The sequence below is a fragment of the Rhineura floridana genome, chromosome 1 (assembly GCF_030035675.1).
Source record: "Rhineura floridana isolate rRhiFlo1 chromosome 1, rRhiFlo1.hap2, whole genome shotgun sequence".
Classification (NCBI taxonomy): domain Eukaryota; kingdom Metazoa; phylum Chordata; class Lepidosauria; order Squamata; family Rhineuridae; genus Rhineura; species Rhineura floridana.
Genome location: NC_084480.1, coordinates 34,059,636 through 34,086,060, shown reverse-complemented (window position 1 = coordinate 34,086,060; position 26,425 = coordinate 34,059,636). Strand labels below are relative to the sequence as shown.

At 42.1% G+C, this 26,425-nt stretch overlaps 2 protein-coding genes across 3 annotated transcripts in view; both read right to left on the bottom strand.

Annotated features, from left to right (window-relative positions):
* ITGA1 (integrin subunit alpha 1) overlaps positions 1-12,420 on the bottom strand; it is a 131,542-nt gene extending 119,122 nt beyond the window's left edge. The window contains exon 1 of the mRNA XM_061617663.1: positions 12,136-12,420. Within this exon, the coding sequence (XP_061473647.1) occupies positions 12,136-12,205 (70 nt within the window). The 5' untranslated portion in view covers positions 12,206-12,420. The remainder of the gene's footprint in view (positions 1-12,135) is intronic.
* PELO (pelota mRNA surveillance and ribosome rescue factor) lies at positions 1,175-6,011 on the bottom strand. Of its 2 annotated transcripts, none has more exons than XM_061617698.1 (2): positions 4,771-6,011; positions 1,175-1,935 (listed from the first exon to the last, which is right to left on the bottom strand). In XM_061617698.1, the coding sequence occupies exons 1-2, from the start codon at positions 5,518-5,520 to the stop codon at positions 1,504-1,506; spliced, it is 1,182 nt and encodes a 393-aa protein (XP_061473682.1). In that variant the 5' UTR covers positions 5,521-6,011; the 3' UTR covers positions 1,175-1,503. The 2 variants fall into 2 exon arrangements, with proteins under 2 accessions (XP_061473682.1, XP_061473693.1); XM_061617709.1 differs by having other exon boundaries at positions 4,795-6,008.
* Positions 12,421-26,425: the final 14,005 nt, after the last annotated feature.

Genomic DNA, 26,425 nt, shown 5'->3' with positions numbered 1-26,425 from the left:
CTGCGTCTTGTGGGAGCAAATTCCATAGTTTAACTATGCGCTGAGTAAAGAAGTACTTCCTTTTGTCTGTCCTGAATCTTCCAACATTCAGCTTCTTTGAATGTCCACGAGTTCTAGTATTATGAGAGAGGGAGAAGAACTTTTCTCTATCCACTTTCTCAATGCCATGCATAACTTTATACACTTCTATCATGTCTCCTCTGACCCGCCTTTTCTCTAAACTAAAAAGCCCCTGTTCTTACTTCCTAATAAAATTAACTAGATTAGTAAAATCCTCACAAAAATAAGTTTGTTGCCAACGTTTTATTTAAAACATGTTCTAGCTTTTTAGTGATTATGCTGTTCTCTAAAAACTGCATTTGATGATCTAGAAGGCCATGAGAAATGTGCCACTGTTATGATTAACACAGTGATGGGAATATTTAATAAAATATGGATTGCTGAAAGATAGGTCACACATGACCCATCAGCAGTGTCCATGAAGTTCTGCTTAAAATCCTAAAAGAAAAACTATTTCATTTTTGTTTTTAAAAAGTTCTAAATGGTTACTTGTTGCATTGTTGTAACTAATTCTGAACTGAATAATCAGACAGCAAATCAATGGTCATTTTTACATGATCAAATCAAGCTTAAACAGCAACTGCTTCATGCACCCACGGCCCTTTTGCTCCCATCTCACTCCTCCATACGAGTGAGTGAGCAAGCCTGGAATCCACCATTACCCATAGTTTCCCCTTACATCTAAACTGGGAACTGGTTAATGGCTTTGAAACAAACCAGGATCTAGAAGCCAACTTTAAATCCTGACTTCATATTCCGGCTTGTTTGGAAACCATTAACCCTCGTTTTGCCACTCATGTGAGGGAAGAGTAAAGCACCTATATGGAGGTGCCTGAAACTTGTGCTCTCTTACCTTATTAAGTAAAGATGAGATTGTGCAAATTCAGCCACTGCTTTTTAGACACACAAATTAAGATTAAAACACATTTACACTTATGTCAAACCATTTCAGAGTCATCCCTACTTACTAAACTTACTTACTAAACATTTTAACAATAATTAATTATAACATCCTGGCATTGAAACAAGTTCCCTTGATGGCAAGGGGATAGGGGAAGATACCTTTTTTTTTTTTTTTTGCAAAACACAGAAAATACGTAAGCAAAACAGTATCTTCTTTCAAGGTATCAGTTTATTGTTTTGCCACATATTCCACAAAGCAACAGTGATGTCTTTCTATTAATTATGTCAGTCTAGTTTTGCTAGGACAGAACAATCATAATCATTATCACCACACCAAGGAAAATATATAAATATGTGATATTCTAGAGCAGTGCACTAGATGCTCACCTTACTAACCACTTTAAAAAAACATAGTGTCCTCAATTTTTCGGGGGCGGCTGTAAGGCATGGTTCAGAGGCATATAATATTTGGGATAAAGTCACTTCCTCCCTTGCTACAGTAGCCTTATTGTATGGTAAGAGGGAATGAATATACAATCATCAATCTTCTTCAGAACTGGAATCATCTTCCTGGTCAGACAGCTCAGCAACAGGAAAACGTAGAATGGCAGCCACACCTGTCAGCTGCCCAAGCTGTTCCCCAGACACATGAAGACTGGAGAAGATGCGAACAGTGCCCATGTTGTCACGCACACTGTCAACTAGCCGTACATAACGGCTGCGAGTAGCCACATCCTGATGCCTAAAAAGTTCATCACTGATCAATAAAGTATCAATAGCCATGGCTTCATTGGCCTCTTCCACATGCTTGAGACCATAAAAAGCCCGGTCTGGCTCATGTTGTAGCATCTTGTAGAAATCATCTAAAGCTTTGACTTCTCCAGCTGCTTTAGTATCAGCAAGTCGACTAGTCACAGCTGGGTCACACAGTGCTTCTTTCAATGCATATTTATGTCCAGAGGAAGAGTGTACCTAGAGTAAGAAAAACAACAGAAAACACATACTGACCACTTTGATAATGAGTTGTGTTTCTCAAAATTTGAACTCCTTAAATTGGAGCAGCTGTTTGGGGGTAAAGATTCTTAAATGCAAAAAAAGCCCAAAGTGGCTTACTTCTCTGTTGTGGAAAGAAGTAATTATTTATTAATATGAAAATGACATCATTCAAGGAAGATGTTATGTTCAGCATAGAAATACAGTATGTGAGATTGCATCCTACCATGTATAATTTTGTCCTATACTCGCCTTTGCTAGATATATTAAAACAGCAGTACTTCTGGTGATTTCCTCCCACTAAGTAACTGGATTGATCACCATTTAAACAAAGATGTTTCAGTGATATACATACTGTGTAGACTGAGCAAGGGCCAGAAACGCATGGCTCTCTAGATATTGCTGGACTATGGCTCCCATCATACCTAATTCCTATCAGCCCAGCCAGCATGGCCAGTGGTTAAGAGTTTAACAACATCTGGAAGGTAACATGTTCTCCACTGAACCCGCAGAACATTTCACTTTTACAACAGTTTGAAGGACTGCCATGTTAAGCATGCTTGATAGAAATAAGTATAATTAAACAGCATAACTTTCTTTTGAGTAAACATATACAAGATTCCACACCACAAACTCTACGGCCATCGAAGAAGTGTTCTTAATAGCATCCTCCATATTAAATGCAAATAGCACAATAAGACATTCTCATTATCATGGGAAGTTACTTCCAAAGGCTCAAGCATCTCGCATTCATTCATAATTTGTAACTTGGAATAAATAGCTGGGATTTAATACTGGCACTCTCTTTTCACTTATGTAGTTAAAGAATCTTAAATCAAGGGAAAGCTTCATTGGAGTTAGAAGCATCCTTTCCCCTTTCTAAAATGTACAAGCCTTTAGAACATGGGTTCTCAACAAGGGGGGAATTCCCCCCGGGGGGGAATTTTAGGGTTCCGGGGGGGGAATTGGGACCACTATTCAGCAAAGTGTGATGTCCTGTAGATTATGTACAATCTGTAAAATTGTAGTTTGTTTTTAATTTAATCTGCGACATTCAATAAAGTTTATTGAATGTCACAGATTAAAATCGATTCTTGAACATGCAGCATTATTTTCATTTGCAAAATTAAATTATTATTTAAAGACCAGAAAGTGCTCCAAGAAATTCTGTTACAATATAAACTAAGAAATTTTTCTCTCACGAGAAACACCACCATCACTCGCGAAACATCAACACGCTATGAGAGACTATCTTGGGAAGGGAGGAATTATATTCTGAACAATGGTGAAAGGGGGGAATGGAGCAAAAAAGGTTGAGAACCATTGATTTAGAAGCAAAGTTAAATAATACTTAAAGATGAATTTCTATTCAACAAATTCCACCAGAATTTTGTCATTCCATTGAGATTTATTTGTTTGGCTATGTTTTAAAGCTGTCAGACTAATCTTATTACTTTTTATACCAAAAGCTTCAATACTGTCATGTATGCCTACAAGTAACAAGAAGTTCCAGAGAAGGACTATGCATGCAGCTTGAAAGATTAGTTTTACCAAATATAATACTGCACAGCATAAATTCATAGATCTGACCAAATTAACAATCCTATGCAATGTTCATAACATGCATAAACTTTGTACATACTCATACTAAAAAAATGTTGAAGACTGACACTCCTTGCATCCATTATCACTCACTAACTCACTATAGGCACAATCTGATTTTCTAGTTCTTTCAACCAGTATAGACCAGATACAAGTTTCAAGGGAACTGGTATCAATAAAGGGAAACTGGGATGAGTGGTTAATATTGCAGTCCTATACATGTCAACTGAGAAAGTTAGTCCTATTGAGTTCAGTGGGGCTTATTTCCCAGTTAAAGGAATACAACACTGCACCCTAAGTAACAAGAGGGGATTGTATTTGATCATCAGCCAATACTGATGACTATTATAATATGAATGCACTTCTTCTTCTCCCTTTTCTTCCTTGACTTACAGCTTAATACCAGACATGTTTACTCAGAAGTAAGCCCCACAGTATTCAATAAAGTTATGTCAAAGTAGGCATCTTTAGGACTATAGCCTTCAGAGGCAGAGAATCCATCCATCCATCTTATAAACACTCATTCCAAGCAAGGATGGTGGGGAGTGGCTTCAAAGGACATTAGCTCCCATTGGTCTTAATGGTTCTACTCTAAGCCTAACTTACTACACAATACTATGCAACTCTATTCAGAAGCTGTTGTTGTTATATGCCTTCAAGTTGATTACAACTTATGGCGACCGTATGAATCTTTTTTGGATATATTCATAAGGTTTTCATGGTAAGAAGTATTCAGAGGTGGTTTACCATTGCCTTCCTCTAAGTCTATGACACCCAGCATTCCCAGGCAGTCTCCCATCCAAATATTAACCAGACCTGACCCTGCTTAGCTTCTGAGATCAGAGAAGATGGGGTGTTCAGGGTAGTATAGCCATAGCCCTATTCAGAAGTAAGCCCCATTAAATCAATGGTACCTACTTCCAGGTAAGGATTGTAATCTAAGTGGATACAACCCATAGCATCTAACTTGGAAGTCTAAGTTGACTAAGTTCTCATTTGAAAGGATTTGGATGCCATTTATTATTTAACATAAGTGAATATTATAAGATGGGCATTAATATGTCATATAAGCCAATTTTGCAGCTGTAGATGTGTTATTGTATATGTTTTCACAAAAACACTTATAACTAAATGATATAAAATGTTTACACACACACCAATTTATATAATCCATTCCACTGTAGACTAATGAATTTAAATAAAGTGGGTTACCTTGAATTTTGAGTTTTTATTTACCTGCAAAAATTTGGAGCGGTTCTCCAGCAATAGTTTGTTGTCCGTCTTAACAGCTTGCTGGAACATGTAATCACAGAACTGCTCTCTCACAAACCCTGGGCTGGCCACCAGCACACACTTCACCACATCAAAGTTGATGTGACGCTGAATTGCTTGCATCACCTGCTCATAGAACCTCTCCAATGCTCGGTCATGCTGGCTGCAATTCCCCCGTCGTTTTCTAGGGATGTTCACCTCAATCTTGGCCCGAGTCAGAGTCATACTAGGGGTGACCAGACAAACATGAGCCAGCCCTTCTTGCATCACCACAGCAGCAACGTCAGCGCTCCAAGCCGGATCGCAGGCTTGCTCAATCCTCTCCAGCACCACACTGTCCCACTGTTTCTTAGCTAGGGTGAACTGTCGGTTGGGCTCCAGCTCAATGGTATGGTAAGCCCCCATCTTGACGTACTCATTCTCCTGGATGTTGGTGCCTTTGACACGCAGCTGGCATGCCTGAGAGTCGAAGTCAATGGTCTCCACACAGAGCGTGAGAGTGGTGCGGACACGGTTGCTGCCCACACTGCCTGTGGCGGACTCCGTCTGCACCTTACGGATAGTGGAGGCCCGCAAGCTGTCACCCACCTGCAGCAGGTTGTAGGCATGCCACATGTCCTCAGCCTCTTCAGGGATGAGGGTCACCTGCCCAGTATTGTCCTTTTCGATGTCCTTCCGCACCAGCTTCATCCTGACTTGGCCTGGAGCCCTGCCACAAGAGCAGGGCAGGTACACACCTCCGCTCAAACCCTAGAAGCAGGGAACAGGACAGGATGGAAGGCAGGCTCTGCACCACAAGAGGAGGGAGACCCTAAGCAGGCCTGTTTTCTGGCAGGCTGCCTCAATTAGAAAGGACACATGCTGCAGTATTCATGACAGGGATGCTGAAAGAGGGGCTGCTCTGTCAGCTCCCCTAATATGAGGCGCGGAGATGGAAGGTGGAAGGAGGAAGGCAGCCGGAAAAAAAAAGACCGGAAGTTCTCTTCAACGAACCATCGAAGAAGCCGCCTCTGAAAACCTCTGAAGCATCAGGAGCCGCCCGTCAGACAATCCGGCACCTGCTCCTTCAGCGCGCCTGCGCGCTGGCAGGGCCCTGATAGGAGCAGCCGGCTAGCTTTAGCGTCACCTTGCTCCTTACGCATGCGCCGTTGCGTCACTGTCCACTCTCCGCCCTAAGAGCGCTTGCGCGAGACTCCGTAACGCATCATCGGGAGCGAGAGTCTCCAATTAAGGCGCGGAGCGTTCCACAAGCCTTGGCTGAGCGCATGCGCCTAACGAGCCCAGCTGGTTCTTTGCATTGGAGTCGTGGCTGTAGCAGGGCTCCGCGAATTGGGAACGGCCATCTGACTTATACAGCGCATGCGTATCACTTGTACGCTACCCCACGAGTTAAGCGTAGCGGCTGAGGCACGCAATCCCTTATCTCTTCCCCATAGCTTAGCTGCGTCGTGCAATGAATGCTTCCTTAGAAAATTCCGCTGAAGGCTCCCACGTATGTGGGAGTAAGCCCCCATTATAGTAAACTGGACGTACTTTTGAGTAAACATACATAGGGTTGTACTGTACAAGGCTCTGTTAGGTAGCGATCCTGGACGTACTTACTTGCGAGTAAGTTGAATTTACTTTCTAGTAAATATGTACAGACTCGAGCCGCGGGACTGTAAGCTTTTGCTCGCGTATAGACGAGCAGATCCGGTTGTATTCAGTGAAGTTTGTTCTTAATGAATACCAGTAAAGTCAGACGGCATATCGACCATCTCGTGCACATATTCCTGGGAGAAGTCCCATAGCATTCAATAATTGGGTTACTACTCAGGTTGCACAATTACAGTTAACTGAATTTGCCGGTGTGTGATTAAAACTTTCCTGAAAATAGTGAACATCTGGAAGCACCTGAAGGCACTGTTTCAGCATACTGCCTTGCTTGCCACTTAGGAACAGCCAACTTTAAGCATCCTATGCATATTAATTTGGGAGTAATTCCCACAGAGTTCAGGAAAGACTTCAGAGTAAATATATATCATAATTTAATTAGGAGCAATTCTAGAGAATTGTTTATGATTCCTAGGGTTGAGGAAGCTGCTGCTGATCTCTAAAACTGCCGTAGGGAATCTATGGCCCTCCAGATGTTGGATTCCAACTCCCACCAACCCCAATAAGCATGGTCAATGGTCAGTGTGAATGGGGATTGTAGGAGGGCCACAGGCTCCCTACTCCCACAAAACTAAAGTAGCCTCACTTCAGACAAACATCAAACAAGACTAGTTTGTGTTTTTAGTATTACACTTGTGGGTTACTGGGTTCTCTTTGCTGACGCCTTCATTTTCAAATGTACCCAATAGGACTTGCTGACTTCCATGCACGCAGGTTTAACAAAGCAATTTTATGCATGAGTCCTTTTGAGTTCAGTGTGACATTTATTATTTATTACTTTAATTTATATGCCACTTTTCCATACAAATATGCTCAAAGTGGCTTACAAAAATGCAAATAACATCAATAGCAATCAATTAAAAAACAATAGTTTGAAATCATTTCAAAACATAACAGTCCAACAATAACTCCAATTGATTACCTAAACATTATCACAAAAATGGGCAAGGTCACAAAGAAATTATGAAGACTGAGGGCAACAAATAGGTTGGTACTTGTGAGGTCAGCATGATCATTTGCAAGTCATGGTGTCAGCAATAAGGGACTAGAAAAGGGTCTTCTCTAATAAAGGGTCTTTCCTGGGCTTCAAACAAAGCAATTCAAAAGGTATATTAGTAATTGGTTTCACCTACGCTGTAATGGAGCTGTTTGACCGGTCACTCCCTGTGAAGAACCAAGCGTGCAGCTTGGGTGTGCTGTTAGACACAATGCTACTTGGGGAAGCCCAGATGGTGGTGGTGGCGGCCGCCGCCGCTTTCTACCGGCTTAGATTTGCAGTTGGTGTACCAGCGAATTTGGAGAGAGAGGACCTTGCCTCAGTTATTCATGCATTAGTGATTTCCAGGCTAGACTAATGTAAATGTGCTGTATGTGGGGCTACCTGTAAGACAGTTCAGAGTGCAGCCATCTGGCTACAGTTTGGGGCCAGCAGGTCAGAACATGTTACCCCAATATTGTGCCAGTTGCATTAGCTGCCAGTATGGTTCCAGGCTCAATTAAAAGTACTGGTGATGGCCTTTGAAGCTCTAAATGGTTTGGGTCCAACTTACCTTAAGGACTACCCTGTCAACCTGCCCATCAATGCGATCTAAGATTATGTTGAGATGCTTGCCTTTTTTTAAAAAAAAAATGGTTAGCAGGTACATAGAGCAGGGCCTTTTCAGCAGTGGCTGACCATTTATACAGTTAGATTCCAAGTGAGATCAGGCAAGACCCATCCCTCATTAATTTTAAATGGGCCTTAAAAACACTTGCTTTATTATCATGATTTTGTGGGCTAATTGAACTGTAAATTGGATGTTTTCTTCTAGCTGGATTTTTGTTATTGTATGATATACCGGTCTGTGCATTTTAGATGGAAATTGATTTTTTAGATGTTAAATTATTTTATTGTTGGATCTTATAGATTTGTATTGTATATGGTTTGTAAACCATGTTTAGGAAGGCCTTTTTTGCCTGTAAGGCTATTAAATGAATACATTATTTTTATGTTTATAAAAGGCCTCCTCTCTATCCCACCAGTTAAAATATCTAGACTGGTGAGGACTAGGGAGAGGGCTTTTTCTATTGTGGCTCCCACTCTGTGGAATTCCCTCCCAAACGACCTCTGCCATGCCCCCACTATGATGAGCTTCTGCCGGGCCTTGAAGACCTGGCTCTTCAGACAGGCTTTTGGGGTGGGTTAGGTTTATTACTACTGTTGAGATTTTAATGTTTTAATGTATTTGTACGTTTTTATTCTGTACGTCGCCCAGAGTGGCTGGACAACCAGCCAGATGGGCGACTAATAAATCTAATAAATAAATAAAATAAAATAAATAAACAAGCATTTGTAATTTTTTAAAAATACAGTGAAACCATTCCTGCATAGCATATGGCAGGCCATGCTGCCCCCATGCAATGAAGAAATATAATGATATATCTCTTAAGTGAAATCCAAACTTTAAAGCAATTACTAGAGGAAAAAAATGCTGCACTATTCTTTTGTTTCATAGGAATAGAAAGTACTTGATAAACAGCAAAAAAGATGGGTAATAAGCTTGCTGAGACACAGATGATGTCTTATGATAGAAGTTTGTTACATTTTATGCAGATCAGCCATCAGTTCAACACTTCTTAAAACAATATGTTACTTCAATAGAGAAAAACATGGATTGTCTTCACCTGTAGCCCAGTTCTTCACATATCCTGGAAAAAGTGAAATAAATGTTCTGAGGAAGATAGTCTGATGAGCCTAAGCTAAAAAGAAAGAATGAGAAAAGCTTTTTTTAAAAAAAACCACCCAAAAATGCCAAATAGCTGATTTATACTGGACTATAATTTTGACCTAAGAGGAGAGACAATGGAACGACTGTATTTGGGAGCAGAATTTGGCCTTATAAAAAGCTTTCATTTATGTCAGTTACATACTCTTTCCTATTCAGTTAGTAGCTCAAATGTATTTGTTCAACTTTCTGCTAAGTATGTTTAGATCTGTAATCCTAATTTCTACTCTTGTTTTGTTAAATACTGGAAATGGTGTTTTTTTAAACTGATCGTCTGGTATGAAGATTACCTATGTTCAACTGATTGCATCAGATATCTTCTTTCTGTATGATCAACAAGGGCACTGAAGAAAGACACTTTTTACTCAACACGTAGTTTCACTTCTATGTGTAAGATAAGTAAATGTGGAACTCAGGCAAAACAGCGGTTGAGTGGAAGAGAAAACAAAAAAACCCAAAACTAACCTGAATATCAGTTTACTCTTTTGTTTCTCAGCTGATGCCTGCAGCATCCAATTATGGCATGCATGTATGAATGAGACAAGACATCATGGATCAAATGCAAGCCTGAATTTCTGTATCACTTCACATTACCTAAAATATTATCTATTAAAGAGTTAATTCAGACATTAAGCTGCCAGTCATTACGTGTTGACTACTCAACACTTGGTCCCTCTCATCTCCCTCCCAACTGAGATTAGACAGGCACCTTCCTTGTTGAACTTCAGGTATATGACTAAACCTTTTTTGTTCCAGCAGGCATTTTAAGATAGTGTTTGGTTTTATTTTGTTTTATTGTTTATTTTATGCATGGCTTGTTTTTTATGTACACCACTTAGAATGCAAATGAAGAAGTAGTATATAAATATTTTTAATAATAATAATACTCAGGTCTGGTGCCAGCAGGTGGCCAGGTTGGGCATGGCCCCGATGGCCCCTGTGGTTCAGAAGGACCCCTGTCTAAATCTGTAGGCTGGGACTGGGAGGGTGGAGCTCTGTGATCCATGCCAGCATCAGGTTGTGGGGCGTGATATGCAGCCTGAGGTAAGAGATTGATGCCCCCAAGATGGCAATGGGGGGCATCAACCCCTTACCCCAGCCCACAAATCATGCCCCGCAACCCAGTGTTGGTGCAGATTGCAGAGTGGGAGCTCCACCCTCCCAATCCCTCTGATGCAGCCAGCATGGGCTTAGATAGGTCTGGCCTCCTGCTTCGCCGCATCAGTGTGGGTGCAGGTGTGGGCATGCAGCATGCTGGTGCACTGATGTAATAACGTGGGAGGCAGGGCAGCCAGGCCTATTTAAGTCTGTGCTGTCTGCATGGGGATCATGGTGCCCGTGGGCCGACTCATGCCTGGTGCCGGCTCTGATAATACAAATAAGTGATGATATGTGAAATCAAAGGCCAGTTAAAAGTTCATCTGTTTCAGACTCCATCCTATCTTCAACAATGACATGAGTGGATGCTACACAGGAGAGGAATATAACTAACCCCCTAAAGCAATAATGGAATATTCCACCCTTTGTTCACTGTCTGCTATCTTTCAGGAACTTGGATGGTATCTGATGAACAACAGTGGATGCACTGACCAAGTACTGCTTTACAGATCCAAGACTTTCTTCAGATCAATTGGCTTAGCTTGGTATTTAGATGTTTGGCTCAGAATAATTTAAATTATTCAGCTACTAGGAGTTCACATTTTGCAATGGTTGTTGCAAAAGACTTCCAGAAATAAAGTAGCAAAACAGTGTAGCAAAACAGTTCATTATGTGCATTAAAAATATCTTTACTGTTTCCACCACTGTACATATAAGAGTGTATAGAAAGAAGATGAGTGCCATGCTATAATTTTGGAAGCTATAATAATATGACTTGTGCATGCAAATTGCTACCATTGTTTGGTAAACCTGGATCACGATAATCAAGCATTAATGCAACTGCAATGCACATCTCCAAAGAACAAACTGCCCTGCCCCGCAAAGACAAAAAAGCTGAAACCTTAAACCACATACCCCATAGTTGTCTCATTTAAAAGCAAAAAAACCTAGCCTCTTGAAAGTGACTTACAAACTACAGCCAAACATTACAAAACATGAGCATCAGAAGACAGCTTTTTCTTTCCCCTTTGGGTGACTTCTGTAAGATTTTCTGGCTACTCTCAGCCTTTGTCAACACTATGCTTCTCCCACTTTTTTTTTTTGCTTTACCCACATATTTCAGCAAAATCATCCATCTGAGACCAACAAAGCACTGAGCAATTGCAATTGTGTTCATTTCCTCCCTCCCACCCCCCACTTCCATTTCCATTTCCTCAAGTTCCACCACCCCAAACAGAAATGGTTTGTGTCAGGAAAATAGGAACTTCTCTGAATCTATGGTGTTTAAGAAATCTTTAAGAACACAGAATCTTTAAACAGAAATACCACATGTTTCACTGGCAGTGTTAGACTGAGAATAAATCATCTCCCGCGCAGTTCATGGGGCACAGTTTGCTCAACCCTTCACTGTCCAAACTTTTTTGTAAAAGTCAAAATCAATAAGCTAACACAAGGACCTAATGTCAATCTATTCATCCCTTTCCTTACTCATCTAGTTCTACGATTTCTCATTTCCAACTCAGTTCCCCCACTTTTATTGTGCGTTTTTTGGATTAGTTTTAACATCACAGCTTGTGTCACCAAAAACCATCAAATCACTGGTTGTAACGTTGACTTAAAACTCTCAGGGATTGTCTCAAAAGAAGACAGACTGAAAAAAGCAGGAATAATGAACTGCTCAGTTCTGGGGAGATCCAAAAGTGGAGGGAGCACTTGCCTCTTCCTCTCCTCTCCTGTCCCAGTGTGGCAGATGTGAAGCCTTTTGTAAATAAGAGAAAGATGTTCTCACCTGTCAGTACCAAGCATGGGACAGCGACACCTGGGATGTTGCTGCTGGAACTGAAGGAGCAGGAGCCCATTGCTGGAATGCAAAAGGAACCCAGTGCAGGAAAAATACAACCTTGAGTAGCAACAGGGGCTCTCTTGTTCAGAAGGCTCCAGCTAACTTCACAGCTCTGCTGCTGCCCCTGCTTCTGGTCCCCTTCTGCTTTCCAGCAGCAGCAGCAGCAACAGCAACAGCGTTAGGCATTTCCTGTTTGTTGTTCAAGCCCTTTAAGTTTCTTTCTCCCTACACTTCAAGATGAAATCCCCCCCTCTCCCTAACCCCCACTCCCTCTTCCATCCCAAGTGGGCTGTGAGCCTTTGAAATCCCCACGTGGTAGGATCCCAGAGCTGAGAGACATGTACAAATAAAGTCAGATCTTTAACAGCGAGTGTTTAAGCTGAGCTCTGCAGGCTGCAAAGCAAACCTTAAAGGGACATCTGCCTGCTTATAATTAATGGGTGTCTCCAGCTACCAGCCAACCTCTACCAAATACTGACAGTGAGAGGGCAGGTTTTGGAAACAACTACTCCACCACATTTTCTCTCTCACCCCCCACCTTTCTTTCTAAACTGTGCTCCTAAAGGCTCGCTTCTTTCAAGAAGCAAATCAAAGGTCTATATCAGAAGTGTGTGTCGAATTCAGATTTCAAGACACTTTACATACTGAGACTGCCCTTTGTTGGTCTAATTTTTCTTCACTTACATCATTCTTTAAAAATGTTTCTGTTCTGTGTTGTTGCATATACTCTAAATTATGTCTTTGTCGAAGGGGGTGGAAGTACTTGTCGCCTTATTTCCAGTGTTTGCGGAGAAGACTGCTAATTCTCTCACGCGCTTTGTATTTAAGGTTAACAACTAGTGTTTATTTTGATCATTTATGTTAGCATAAATTACTTGATAGACCTCACTGCATCCACTTTTAAATCTGTGGCCAAGTGACTATTTTTCAGTCTCAGTAACCCCAGCTGTAAATTTGGAATAACCGTGATGGTTCTCAGAGAGCTATAATAAGACAAGGTAGAATGCTATATCAATATTGATAATTCTAGGTTCCTTTTTGGTGACAGCTTTTTAATGAGAGACCATACGTTCTAAATTGTTCAAGGACCAGCCACAGTAGATCAACTTCTGTAGCATAGCATTCTGTGAGCATCAACAGGGGTTCTATCCACTCCCACCCAACCTCAAAAATAGTTCACTCATCCATTCACCTGTGTCTTGGCTTATGCAAGGCACTGAGCAGCTGGGGTTCATAGGTTAAGAACATTAGTTGCTATTGATATGGGGATGTTGGTTTAAAGAGCCCTTTGATGGATAAAATCAATGCATCGTAGTGAATAAGTGTTTGTAGGATAAACAAGGAAATTAAGGACTATGCTGAAAGCCACCGGTGATATTGGACTCATGGGCTGCTAGTTTCCTGTCCTCACTATAACTGATTATTGTCATTTTACACTATTATTCAGATGTTTACTCTGAATGGCTCTATCATTATGGTTTTGTCATGGTATTGCTACAGAATGTTTTGTAGCTGGGTGTCTTTGTACAGCCTGGAATTGCTTTTTTTGGGGGGGGGGGTGCGATAATACCTACCAGTGTGGAGTACCAGCACCTCATTTTTTAATCAAAAAAAGTACATCAGTATTTGTGAAGGTGGCACCCTCTCGCTAGTGAGAAAAGGCAGAGACAGAGAGATGGGCAGAGTGGTGTGAGTTAGCTTCAGGTGAAGTGCCTTGGGATTTGGGACCGAACAAAATATCACATCATGGACAGTTCTAGAGAACTCAAAAACTTGCTCACTATGTTGTGACAGTTTGGTTGGACCTAATAAAGATGTTGCCTAGCTGTGGATTTTGATTTTTCCCCCCATTATGGATCAACACAGCTATCTGCTTTTTATTGGTATTAACAGTCTTTGCATGTGAATCTGACATAAGGTTAACCTGTCTATCTGTTTCCAATATGCTCTGCTTGCATATTTGTAAATACAACACATCCTTCAAATAAACCATAAGTCTGCAGTGCTTCAAGGCCCTCAGACCTCTCAACATTGGGGACTGTAGATTCCCAATGTTTCCTTGGAGTGAAACTGTGAGCTGGTGTGTGCATCAAGTTGGACCAAATAATAGTAAACTACTAAATAGTAAATAGAAAACTGAGCGTCCTGTCATGAGAAATCACAAACTAAATAAAATATTTAAGGAGGAGCCTAAAGTAAAAGCGAAGGAGAGTATGGGTGTTTAAAGAGGAGGTGAGCACCTAGCTAGAGGGATTCTAGTTGTGCCTGGCTAAGGAAGTCCAGAAGATAGATAAGCAACTTGCTTGTTTGCAGTGTGGAATATTACAGACTAGGATTGCCAGGTCAGACACATCCTGAATCTTGAGATTTCAGGGATGGGCCCTAATGATGTCATGGGGTGGGGCCCTAGTGATGTCACAGGGTGGGTCCGCTTTGAGGTATGAGGACATATTTATATAAGCATGCATGTCAAAGATGTTTATTATTTACACAACCTGTAAGGAAATTTATAGTGCAATGCTATGCATGTTTACTCAGAAGCAAGTCCCAATGTATTCAACGGGGCTTACTCAATCAGGAAAGCGTGCACAGGACTGCAACCTCAAATGATAAGGAACTTCACTCACCCAACCCAAAATTCAGAATCATGCTACTTTAAGCTGCTTTGCAATTGTTTTATACTTGTTTTATGGTTATTGGATTTTAAATGGATTTATTTCTTGTTATAAGCTGCCTTGGTTTCCAACCCTACCTCACAGGGTTGTTGGAAAGATTCCATACACACACACACTGGAGATGTAAAAATATATACACCTTATGTAATACTTTATTGTCAAAACCAGTTGGTCATTGCAGAACATTTTTTTTTAAAAAAAAAAATCAGTTTTAGTTTCCTAACAAATAAAAGCATTGACCTTTGGGTGAAGGGAGGGTAATAAACTCTAATTCTAATAAAAATTCTAAGTAAACTCTGCCTACTTGCTTAAAAAAAGGATTGGAGGGAGAAAGATTTACAACACAATCCTTTGTTACTTTCACTCAGTAGCCCCATTGAGTTACAGCACAATCCTAACCATGTCTACCCAAAAGTAAGCCCTACTGAATTCAGTGGGGTTTACTCCCAGGTATTGGGATTAGCACGGCAGCTTTACTCCCAGAACAGCAGGTAATGGATTAAAATTTCATATTGGGAAGGTTTTCAAAACAGGCTATGAATTAAACAAATAAATTGCCCTCTTCAACAGCCCACAAAAATTTAAACTTGTGTGACTCCTTATAATTAGAAACATAACATATTATACATTCACTCAACTTCTGAAGTGCAGACAAACAGAAAAAAGAAACTATTTTCACGATTTGCAAAGGGTTCTATCTCTTGCCTGGAGGTCAACAAATCTCTTGTCAATCACAATCCTAACTTCACTTATTGGCTAAAATTCTGAAAGGGTGGGGATTAGATCAGCTGGCTTCTAACAAGTTGCGGGGGGGGCAGTGGCGGGGGCTGACATTTTGTTGTATATCTCTTGAACCAGACCACCTAGAAACTTAATTTTTTTTAATGAAAGCTAAGAGTCCAGAGATTAAGGTGACAGACCCGGAGAGGACCCCCCAAAACTGGAGTCTCCAAGTAAAAACCAGAGACCTGGCAACTCTATTGCAGACAGTGTCTAAAAATCAGAAGAGTGCCAAAAGTGATGGGGATGCAAAGCTGATAGAAGAATCCCAGGAATGGGACGCTGCTAGGAAACCAAATTACAGGTAGAGATAAAAGAATAGCAGCCCACTCTGTAACTGAGTGGCTTGGTAGGGACCAGCTGCACCAGGGGTGAGGAACATGTAGTCCCCCACATCCATATCCAGTGATCAGGGATGGTGGGAATTGTAGTCCAGTAATATCTGGAAGGTAACAGGTTTTCCACCCCAAGCTATAGACTGCATCCAAGGCTGAAGAAAGAGTCCAAATAGACTTTTTACCCAATTGTATCCTATTAATATTTTAGTGGATGGGATCAGGTCCTGTCTCCTAGGGATCTCCATCTTTACTCATATTCAGAGCAGACCCACTGAACTAACTTGACTTAAATAACTAGGCCATTGATTCCAGCAGGCCTAATCTGAATATCACTTAGTTGAATATCATACCCACAGTGTAATAAAGTAGTCCATGAATTATGGAAGCATCATGAGCCTGGAAGCCTGTCTGTCACAGCTGAGCTCCTTGCTCCTATAGTGACTGTAACAATGGAGAAAAAAGGTGCTTACTTGCAGCTGGACATACTTGATCTGGTCTGCTGGTCAGGCATAGCATACCCTGGGACAAAGATTGGCCTTTTCCAGGCTGGAATACTCCAGATGCAACTTCCAGCATCCCTAACCATGCTCATAGGAGCTGATGGGAGCTGTAATGGAAACATCTGGAGGGCACCAGTGTGGGAAAGGCTGCCTTAGATTTACAGTTGGTTTCAGGGCATGAACTTGATTGGCCTGGGAATTAGTTCATAAACAGCAGGAGGAAGAAAGAGGGGGGCTTTTCAGAGTAGATGTGAGGAGTCTTGTGATCTGGGCATATGGAGATCCCGGCAACACAAGAGGGGGGACCCTGGCAAAGAGCATGTCACTGAGAGACAATGTGATTGGAAATTTCCTATGATCTTAATGAGAATGTAGCTAGATATCCTTCGCCAAGCATCAGGAATAATATACAGGCATGCAACAGTTCTATTTAGCCCATGGACAAATGTGAAAAGAAGCTAAGCCACATCAAGAGAGTGGTACCGAACACAACCCTTTCCCCGCAGTTTAAATGGAGTATGTTAGAGTCATGCCTGGTGACTGATATTTGAGACTAATGAGAAGTTCTTGATTGGAATAGAAAGACATTTTAGTGGATTGACAACGGCAAGAAATTTAAGGGGTGCGTGGGAAATGCAGTTTAACGGGTTGGCACAAAAGCTGACCACTAAAGAGTTCACTGGCATCGTTTTGAGATAACTTGTGCCAACAAGGAGTAATTTACTCTATATGGGGAAATGTGTGTTTGGTACTGTTCATAGAATTAAGTGTTTCAAAGTTCCCAACAACAAAGCATTGGGATACCTAGGAATAAATATCTTACAAGCTTTAACTGCCAAGTCTTTTGTGTTCGGGTCAGCAGGAAAAAAAAAGATGTTGCTAAATACACAGACAATTAGGACTCTCAGTGGTGAGAGAATGTTTATGCGTTGCTCCAACCACACTGGTAAAAACTTTGATGTTAGAAAATAGGCTAAATAATGAACATAGAGCAGAGAAAGGAGCAAGGAACAATGCGCTGAAGTGCATTGGATGACAAAGACAGTGTCATCCAGCTCCTCTCTCCTGATCAATTACAGTGGGTTGGGGGAAGGGTTGATGACACGTATGGGGAGGGAGAACAGGCAGGACAAACAATGTCTGCTGCCTTATCTCCTGCTGCATTGGGAGATTTCAAGGTATATGATTTATGAATGTTCTCTGGCTTTGAATCTAAAAACCCTAGTCATAGCAAAGATGCCATAAGTCTCCAGATCGCTCTCATCCAAAAGAAACAGAACACTGCAGTGCTACCATGGGACTTAATCATACATTGCTCCAAGCTACTTGGAGAATGAACTGAAAGGATAAAGTCTGAAACCCAGATCTTCTTCAACACTGTCCATAAAGTCATAGTTGCCAAGGCTGGGTCCAGAGACGACAAGGCTGGGCATTTGCCAGAGTGCCACAAGCAGCAGAAGGCCCACTGTCCTAACAATGTGATAATTTCCACTTTGCACAGATTATTCAAGAAGATGAGATGCAGCTCAAGAGCATTCTCACTTTGGATAGAGAAAGTATCTCAGTTTGGATAGGTGGTAGAGCATGTGCTTTGCATGCAGAAGATCCCAGGTTCAGCCCCCAGCATCTCCGGGCCAGTCTGGAAAGTCTTCTGTCTGAAACCCTGGAGAGCTCCTGCCAGTCAGTGTAGACAATAATGAGCTAGATGGACCACTGGTCTAACTCAATATAACACAGCTATCTATGTTGTTCCTATGTCCCACCTCTTCCAGCTTAGGGAGGTCCACAGAGAGTGCTGTACCTGAAGTCTCCCCCCCCCATCTTATTTTCATGTTATTTGGATGCACTTTGTGTTTTGGACAAAATAGAAAAGTAAATCTTAATTCAGTCTTCAGATTTTAGACTTCTTTTCAGGGCCCTTTTCACCTTTTCTTTTGGAAATCCCCCAGACATTCAGCTGGTATTAGACTCGCAAGCTGTCTTCACAATCTGGGTGTTTTGCATGTTTTGCTTCACAGTGTAAGTTGTCTGGCTTGTAATTCTCTCTTTTTCTCTCCCCCCACTCTTGAACTCTCTATACAGTCCTTTTTTCTAATAACTTTCCTTCCAAAGTGCCGCTCTTACAGTTCAGTCTTTGATCTCAGTCCCATGTCATTGTGTTATTGTTTGCAAAACAGTGGGAGTTAAGAACACGACTTTTTGCACTGCTACAAAAGTATACAGCCCAACCAGACTTATCTCAAGTATTTGTAGATACTGGGCTTATTAATGACTCTCTTTACCCACACCCTCCTAAGCTGGAGCCAGGATTTTGGAGAATAATCGGAAGTTCATGGAATTTTCCTCTGTTCCTTTGAGGGTAATAAAATCCGGCTGCTAATGACTGCAAGCTCTTGTTAAAATGTGGTTGCTATTTCTGTCTTGGATTTTCTGAGAACTTGTTGAACCTACTTTCTATATGTCAGTGCTCTAGAAGTAGCAATTTTCAGGAACCTGCAAATATTTAAGACCAAATTACAACACCAGGACCTAATGGTACACAAGAATACATGTTCTCACTCTTTTACATCTTCATGCACGGCTGCCAGTTCACTCCAAGACTGGAAAAGACACCCATTGTTAATCTACATACATTAATTGCTGGGAAAAATGGTACGTAGCATTAATGTTAACGTTTTTTTAAAACAAGGATTTTCTTCTTAAATAACTGTCATAGGAATTATTGTTAGCCATTTACTTATGCGGAAGGATAGGAAGTGAGATGGAGGCAAAATTTGCCACTACGAATCCCAACCATTAATAATCATTACATACCCTATCTGAGTAGCACTGTCTTGGGTTCTGTTTTCAGTCCTACTAGACTCTAGTGACTAGAGAAAGACAACAGCAGTCTTCAGACTACACAACTATGTGCAAGAATTGCACAGAGGGAAGAATCTAAACCTGTTAGATTGCTTCGGGAAATGAACTAGTTCTTTCCAATTTGTTTGAAAAGTTCATTTTCAGGACACTCTGGGGACAGTTTGAGATAATTTGCCCTCCCCTAATAGGCATGGATAGGAATCCTGCAAAAAAGCAAAATCCTTGATCATGGGGACAAGTCTATGCACAGTTTGTATGTGTATAGACTCAACTCAGGCAATCAGCAGAGTAATCTGTATTGGTTGGGAGCAGGCTTTACTGCCACAGTCCTGCTCACTTGTCCATGCATGTTCATTGTACACAAATATGTCATCTAAAGGGTCATATACTGTTGGAAGAATGGGCTGGAATTTTGAGATTCTGTTTATATGGAAAGAAATGATGATTTCTTGAGCATAACCAAGGAATTACTGTTAACCAAAGATGCCGGTAACCCTCTTTGGATTTGCCTCCTGTTGGTTCTGGGAGAGGCTCACCTTTGGCAGGATAAAACTGTCTTGAGATGATTTTTACCTTACTAGTTTCACGAGATGGCTAGTTCTTAAGAATGAAACTGTGTCAGCTGCTGTTCACCAAAGGTCTAGTGAAAAGCTTGAGAGCTAACAGGCAATAAGGAATAGTCACTATCTGGATTTCATAAGATCCATGGCTATTTCAGACATACAGGCCCAACCCCAATCTAGGATTGTTCACTGGCCTGTCCATGACATGTGTATAGACTGTAAGCTCATCATAAATGTGTGTAGATTGGTTACAATGATTTGAAGAAGCATACAAAAGCCTTAATGTTCACATTACCACATCAAAAAAAGTAATGAGCACAGCAAAAGAAACTGGGAAATTTGAGGATAAGCCAAATTAAACATTGTGTGCATTTCCCCCTAAATGGATAAACCACATCAAGTATGTATTTTTGGCATATAAAATTATTCATGGTGTGGAGAAAGTGGATAGGGAGAAAGTTTTGCTCCCTCTCTCATAATACTGGAACCTCAGGTCATCCAGAGAAACTGAATGGTAGGAGATTAAGAGCAGACAAAAGGAATTACTTCTTAACGTAGTGCATAATTAAACTCTGGAATTCGCTGCCACAAGATGCAGCAATGGGACTGATGGCTGCCAACCTGGATGGCTTCATAAGTGGATTAGACAAATACTGACCCAGTGTGCAGTAGCTGTGAAAAAGGCACATTCATGTTAAAGATCATTAAGAAAGGGAATGAAAATAAAACTGCCAGTGGCATAATGCCATTATATAAATCTATGGTGTAACCACACTTATACTGTGTACTGTTCCAGTCACCACACTTATAAAAAGCATATTGTAGAGCTAGAAAAGGTGCAGGAAAAAGCAATGAAAATTATCAAGGGCTGAAGGAAGTCCCTTAGGATGAAAAGTTACAACATTTGCAGCTTTTTAGCATAGAAAAAAAAAGCAAAAGGGGTCACGATAGAGGTACATAAAATTGTGCATGGTGTGGGGAATCTCTTCTCTTTATTTCATAATACTAGAACATGGGATCATCCAATGAAGCTGACTGTTGGATGATTCATGACAAACAGAAGGATGTACTTTTTCACATAGCATCTACTTAAACTATGGCATTTGCCAAGACAGGATGTAATGATGACCACCAACTTGCATGAATTTAAAAGGAGTTTAGACAAATTTACGGAGGATAATGGATACAAGGCTGATGATGATATTGCCTCTAGTGTCTAGTTGCTGGGGATAATGAGTGAGAAACAACTATTGTGCTAATTTCCTGCTTATGGATTTCTGATAGGTATCTGGTTAGTGACTGTGAGAACAGGGTGCTGCACTTGATGGACTTTTAGTCTGATCCAGCAGGACTTGTTTTATGTTTTTATGGTATGTCATCAAAACTCGGGAAGAGAAGCACTCTGTGACACTTTCAGGAGAAGGGGGTAAAACTATGGCCTACAAAGTTGATTAGCATGATACTCTTCTGTTCTCTGCATTGTAGCTAAAAATGATTAGGATCCCCCCCGAGAGTTTAATCTTCAACATGCAGCTTTTGCTGTGACATATGACTCGCAGTGAGATGAGAGTCCAGTTTTCAGAGGTCACCTATAATTCCCCTGCAAATACTTCCACGTAGGCAGCTAAGTACAAACGTGAATTGCTTCATTCAAGCTTCCTTGGAGTGGTTCAGTGTGCTAGTATTAGTTATCAGAAAAGGGGCAGGCAAGATTGAACTACCCATTATAGTTTGCACTCAGCTCTGTTGTTGTAGTGCAAAAGAGCACAAAGGACAAAAATTAAATAATAATGAGAAGGAACTAGGGGTCTTTATGCATGATCAGGGGGGGGGAGTCTCAACTCCACAAATGCTGCAGCAACCACCAAACACGAAAGAAAGAAAGAAAGAAGTTTACAAAGTAGGATTGCAAGGCGGGGGAACTGTCACTCTTCACTAATGTCATCACAGACAATCCAGTGTTTTCCCGTTTTCTGATAGCTGAGACATTATTTTTTTCCTCTTTTTTTAACATAAGGGTCAGCTCTACCATCAGGCAGAATAAGGTATTGGCTGGAGACAGCTATTTGGGGTGTCATGAAAGGGAAGAAAATTGTTAGGAATTTCATATTTTATGTATTTTTACTGCCAGGGATGGAGAGAAGCATTTGCGAGGTCTTCTGATAAGGTGCCAAAACAACTTGACTGGGCTTGGGTACTCCATAACTTGACCTGGAGGAATGGGGGAGTCATTTGCTGCTCTGTCTCAGGCTGCTAAATGTCTTGCACCGGCCTTGATAATTGGCAGCATTTTTCGTTGTCAACATCTCCAAGGTTTACTTTAGCATGTTGAACAGGTAAGAGCCCCTCCCTCAGAGGATCACAGCCCTCACACTCTGTGTGAGTTACAGCTCTGAGAATGCCTCTTGACTGGAAGAAGCATGGCTCAGGGCACCATGCAGAGATACACAGCCAATGTGCAGGAGGGGAGTGACGGAATGTTCCATTCAAAATGAATGCAGGCAGCAGAATTCCTCATCTTCCACAGGCCCTGATTAGAAGGAAAGAAGGCCAAAGCAGTGAACCATGTAGAGCTGCAGCACAATTCCTCCTCTCAGAACTCCTGTGATGGAGAACTCGCCAATCTGGTCTGATGATCAGGCCGAAGACCACCCTTATGATACACCACAGACGAAGGACTCAGCCCAACAATGTCCCAGTGGGCTGGGCAGTAACAGCAAAGCTGAGGCTAGCTGAGAGGGAAACAAGAAGATAGGGAGGCATGGCATTGTTGTCATAGCAACAATGACAGGAAACCCAAATGGGATGTCTGGTCAGTGTTCCTGTCAAACCTGTAGCTGTCTGTTTGTACATTAACCAGGCAGTAGACAAGAAAGATTTGTCCCAAGCTTCTCTGGTGTGTGTGTGTGTGTGTGTGTGTGTGAGAGAGAGAGAGTTGGGAAGTAGGAGAGAGCTTGGGGAGAGAGGAGGAAGACAACAGGTGCTTTAAACCCCTCCTCTCTCATGTCTGAGGATCAAGACAATGTGGCCTGAGCCCACACACTAGACCTCCTCTGTTGATGGATATCTGCTCAAGGAGCCTGTCATGATTTCTTTCTCTTACCTTATGTATCTTGTACTTACAGCATAAATAAAATAAAATATTGCAACCAATAAGTAACTTTTCTGGAATCTGCCTAATTTACTATGGTTTCCAAAAGCATGTCTTCTGATTTAAATATGTGGTAACATGGTGCTATTAATCATAAAAAAGAGTATGATTTGATCAGAATAGTTTTACGGTGTATTTTATCCCACTGTATTTTGTGAACTGTTCTGGGATTATTTAGATGAAGAACAGTATTTGCATGTTTTTAAATATTTAAATACTGACAAATTGTAATTTAATTCTCTCACCACCCCTCAAACAGACACAGCACAGTCAGTCACGAGTTGTTCTGATTTCAGTAAGCATTTTATTTTTAACAAAAGTTAGACTACGGTTTTCATTTAAGATGTGTCTTGGCTGGCTTCAAATTTATCACGATTCAGGAAGTCCACAAATTTGGTATTCGGCTGTGTAAGACAGTCAGATACTATTCACTCAGAAGAATTGTGGAGGAGGCTGTCAACATTTTTCAGTAGTCATCTTGAATCAAAAAGTACATCCTAAGAAATGGCAGTTTGCTGAAAGTTAGCACTGAAAGTCAGCCCCTCCTTTTCCTGAAATGCAGGATGCAATACTTCTTTTGTTAAAAACGGACACAGAACATGGACAGAAACGTTCTAAAACTCTGTTCTACAACTAGCATGTGCAAGAATTCAGATTATGATCCAGAATAACAGGGCTAGTCTGTAGGGCAATTCACATTTTATGGAAAGGCAGGGGGGCAGAGCCTCAGGCCTCTCTGTCTAACCCTTGGGACTCTCCTTGGCTATGCCCTCTGCCCAGGGCACATTGCTGCTATGTACCTTCCTTGGGTGCTTTCCTCTGCTGGAGCGCATCCTTGAACTGGGTTAATGCTTCTTGCTTGCTTTGGTGAAGGATGGAGGGATGTGTCTGTGTGTGTCACTGAGCTTTGTGTGGCTGGCAGCAGTGGAGACTGGTAGATCTGATGTTAGTGGGCAGTGAATGTGCCCTGGGCTTTAGTTCAGACAAAAGCCTGGAGTGGATTTACTGCCCCACTGATAATGGAGCCACCAGTCTCCACTGGCTGGCGGAAGTGGCTTGCTGGGTAGGGTGGAGCCACTACGCTAGAGTCCCATAAGTGGGTCACTGTTGCTTACTGGGAGGTAGAGGGACAAGGTGGGTGGATGCAAATGCACCAGTGGAGCCAATCTGGTCTTTCTGCTGGTGTGTTTCCACCACACGAACCCCCTGCCACATCAGCCCTCCCCTTTCCATCCTGGCAAGCAACAGCAGCTCATATGCCAGGAAGCCCTAACCAGCGAGCCCCTTCTGGTGACTGGGATGTAGCCTACTGGTCCCAAATAGGATCTACATCCATTGTTCAGATCATTTCTGCCCTTGGCCCTGCCCACTGGTAGAATGTAGCCCGTGGAATGTTTCCAATGAAGAAATGTGGCCTTCAGGCTGAAAACGGTTCCCCACCCCTGTGGTAAGAACAGGAAATTGGCAGCCGAGGAAGCTCAGGCACTAGCTGCTGATGTCTCAGTCCCTCCAACACTGGCCCCAGCAAAGACCCTTCCTTCTGCTGCAATGGACAACCCAGCTCAACATGACATGTGCATAATGGGCCAGCTCACTTCCTCCCCTCTGTAGTACACATTTTCCAGGGCTGGTTTTCTCTCCCCTAATATCAAGCAATATCACCACAGTATTCATTTCATGAAGAAGCTATCAGTGCACATGCCTGAACAGGACAAGCAGAGTCAGCCTGGAGTTTTTGACTGGTGGCCTGGGTTTCTCAGGCAGGACCCAGGGCACCAAGACTCTCTGCCAGGACCTGAGTCCCTGGCAAGCCTGTCTTGATGTCATATATGCCTCCTATTGGCAACTTTTCACACACCCCAGTATTTAGATTAACCTTAAGTTGCTCAGCAAACTAAGAACTATGGATGATATTCAACTAACTCATCCTGTTAGCGCAAGGATTATTGCTAGTGCAGTGAGAGTCACCCTCTCTCTCCTCCCCCTGCATCCTTCCCAAATTTGCTCTGGAGAGTTGAAGGAACCCCTAGAACAGATTTAGAGGATGTGCTGGGAGAGGAGACTGGGGTGAAAGTCTGTTGCATTAGCAACTGTAATCTTTGCACTAACTGCACCCTGAGTTAGTGCCAGGGCTGGCCCCAGGCATGCCAGGGCCCTTGGGCACCAGTCTGCCCTGGGCTGTGGCACCCACATGCATGCATGCCCCACCTACCTACCTTTCCCTTGGTGAATGCTGCCTGCGCTGTGCACGCATGCCTGTCATCAACCAAGATGGTGGCCGAGGCTTTCCTAAGGGACTGATAACTCCTCTGCCATCAACCAAGATGGCAGCAGGGGCATTAGCCCCTTAGGGAAACCTTGTCTGCTATCTTGGTTGATGGCAGGCTTGTACCCGCAGCGCAGCCAGCATTTATGTCAAGGGAGAGGTAGGTGGGGCATGCAGGTGGGCATTACGGGCTTGCACGGCAGTAGGGGGTTGCCTGGGAGCTCCCTTTTGTGATCTGTCACAGGGTTGGGAGCCGACTCTACCATGCATCATGGAAGGGAGCGCTACCAACCAACCCTAAGGAGGGGCCTTTTCATGAGGATTTTTTTTTAAAAAAATTGCAAATTGCTGCAGAAACATGGAGAACTGAATGTGAGATTGGAAAAATGAGAAACTGAGAGAACCGAAACTGACAGATCCTTCTGTTCCTAGATGCAAATTTAGGTCTCTGAGCAAATTAAGATGGTGAGCAGCTAGGGGGTCACTGGCACATGATCTTGCAAAATGCCCAGTAGCCCTGTAATCAATGTAAAAGAAAAGTCTTTACAAAAAAGTAAGGGGCATGAGATACAAGGCCAAGTGCAAAAAACTCAGGGCACAGTCCCAGTGGGCTCCTGCTCATGACTGAAACACAGATAACGGGAAAGAATATACACAAATATAGTTACATGTACTTCTGCAGAGGAAAAGGATGACATTTTCTGTTTGTTTCCTGCACAGGGGTGGATTTGTATGTATGCGCAGTAAGAGTATAAGGAGGGCCCCTTGTGGGAAGGGGTCCCAAGTTATTAGTCTACATCAACTGAGAGGATATCTTTGAAATATGACTGCAAGTGATGACTTCCCATTGTTGTCAGTATTTTACTTTGTTGTGTTGTTTTCATTCTTCATTTCTCTACTCCCCAATTAAAGTGTAGCAGCTAGGGTTGCCAGGTTAGAGGCATTCCAGACCCTGAGATTTCAGGGGCAGGCCCTAGTGCTGTCACAGGGTGGGCCCTGGTGATGTCATTAAGCATGCTACATAAAGCATCAGCTAAAGTTGCTTGGAGCATACAGTTCAAACAAAGACTGATTAGAAATTAAGATACAAATTTAGTTAAG

Coding starts and splice junctions, on each gene's coding strand:
- PELO (XM_061617698.1), bottom strand. CDS start 5,520: ATGAAGCTGGTGCGGAAGGACATCGAAAAGGACAATACTGGGCAGGTG. Junction 1,936..4,770: donor ATAAAAACTCAAAATTCAAG/GTAACCCACTTT, acceptor TTCTTACTCTAG/GTACACTCTTCCTCTGGACA.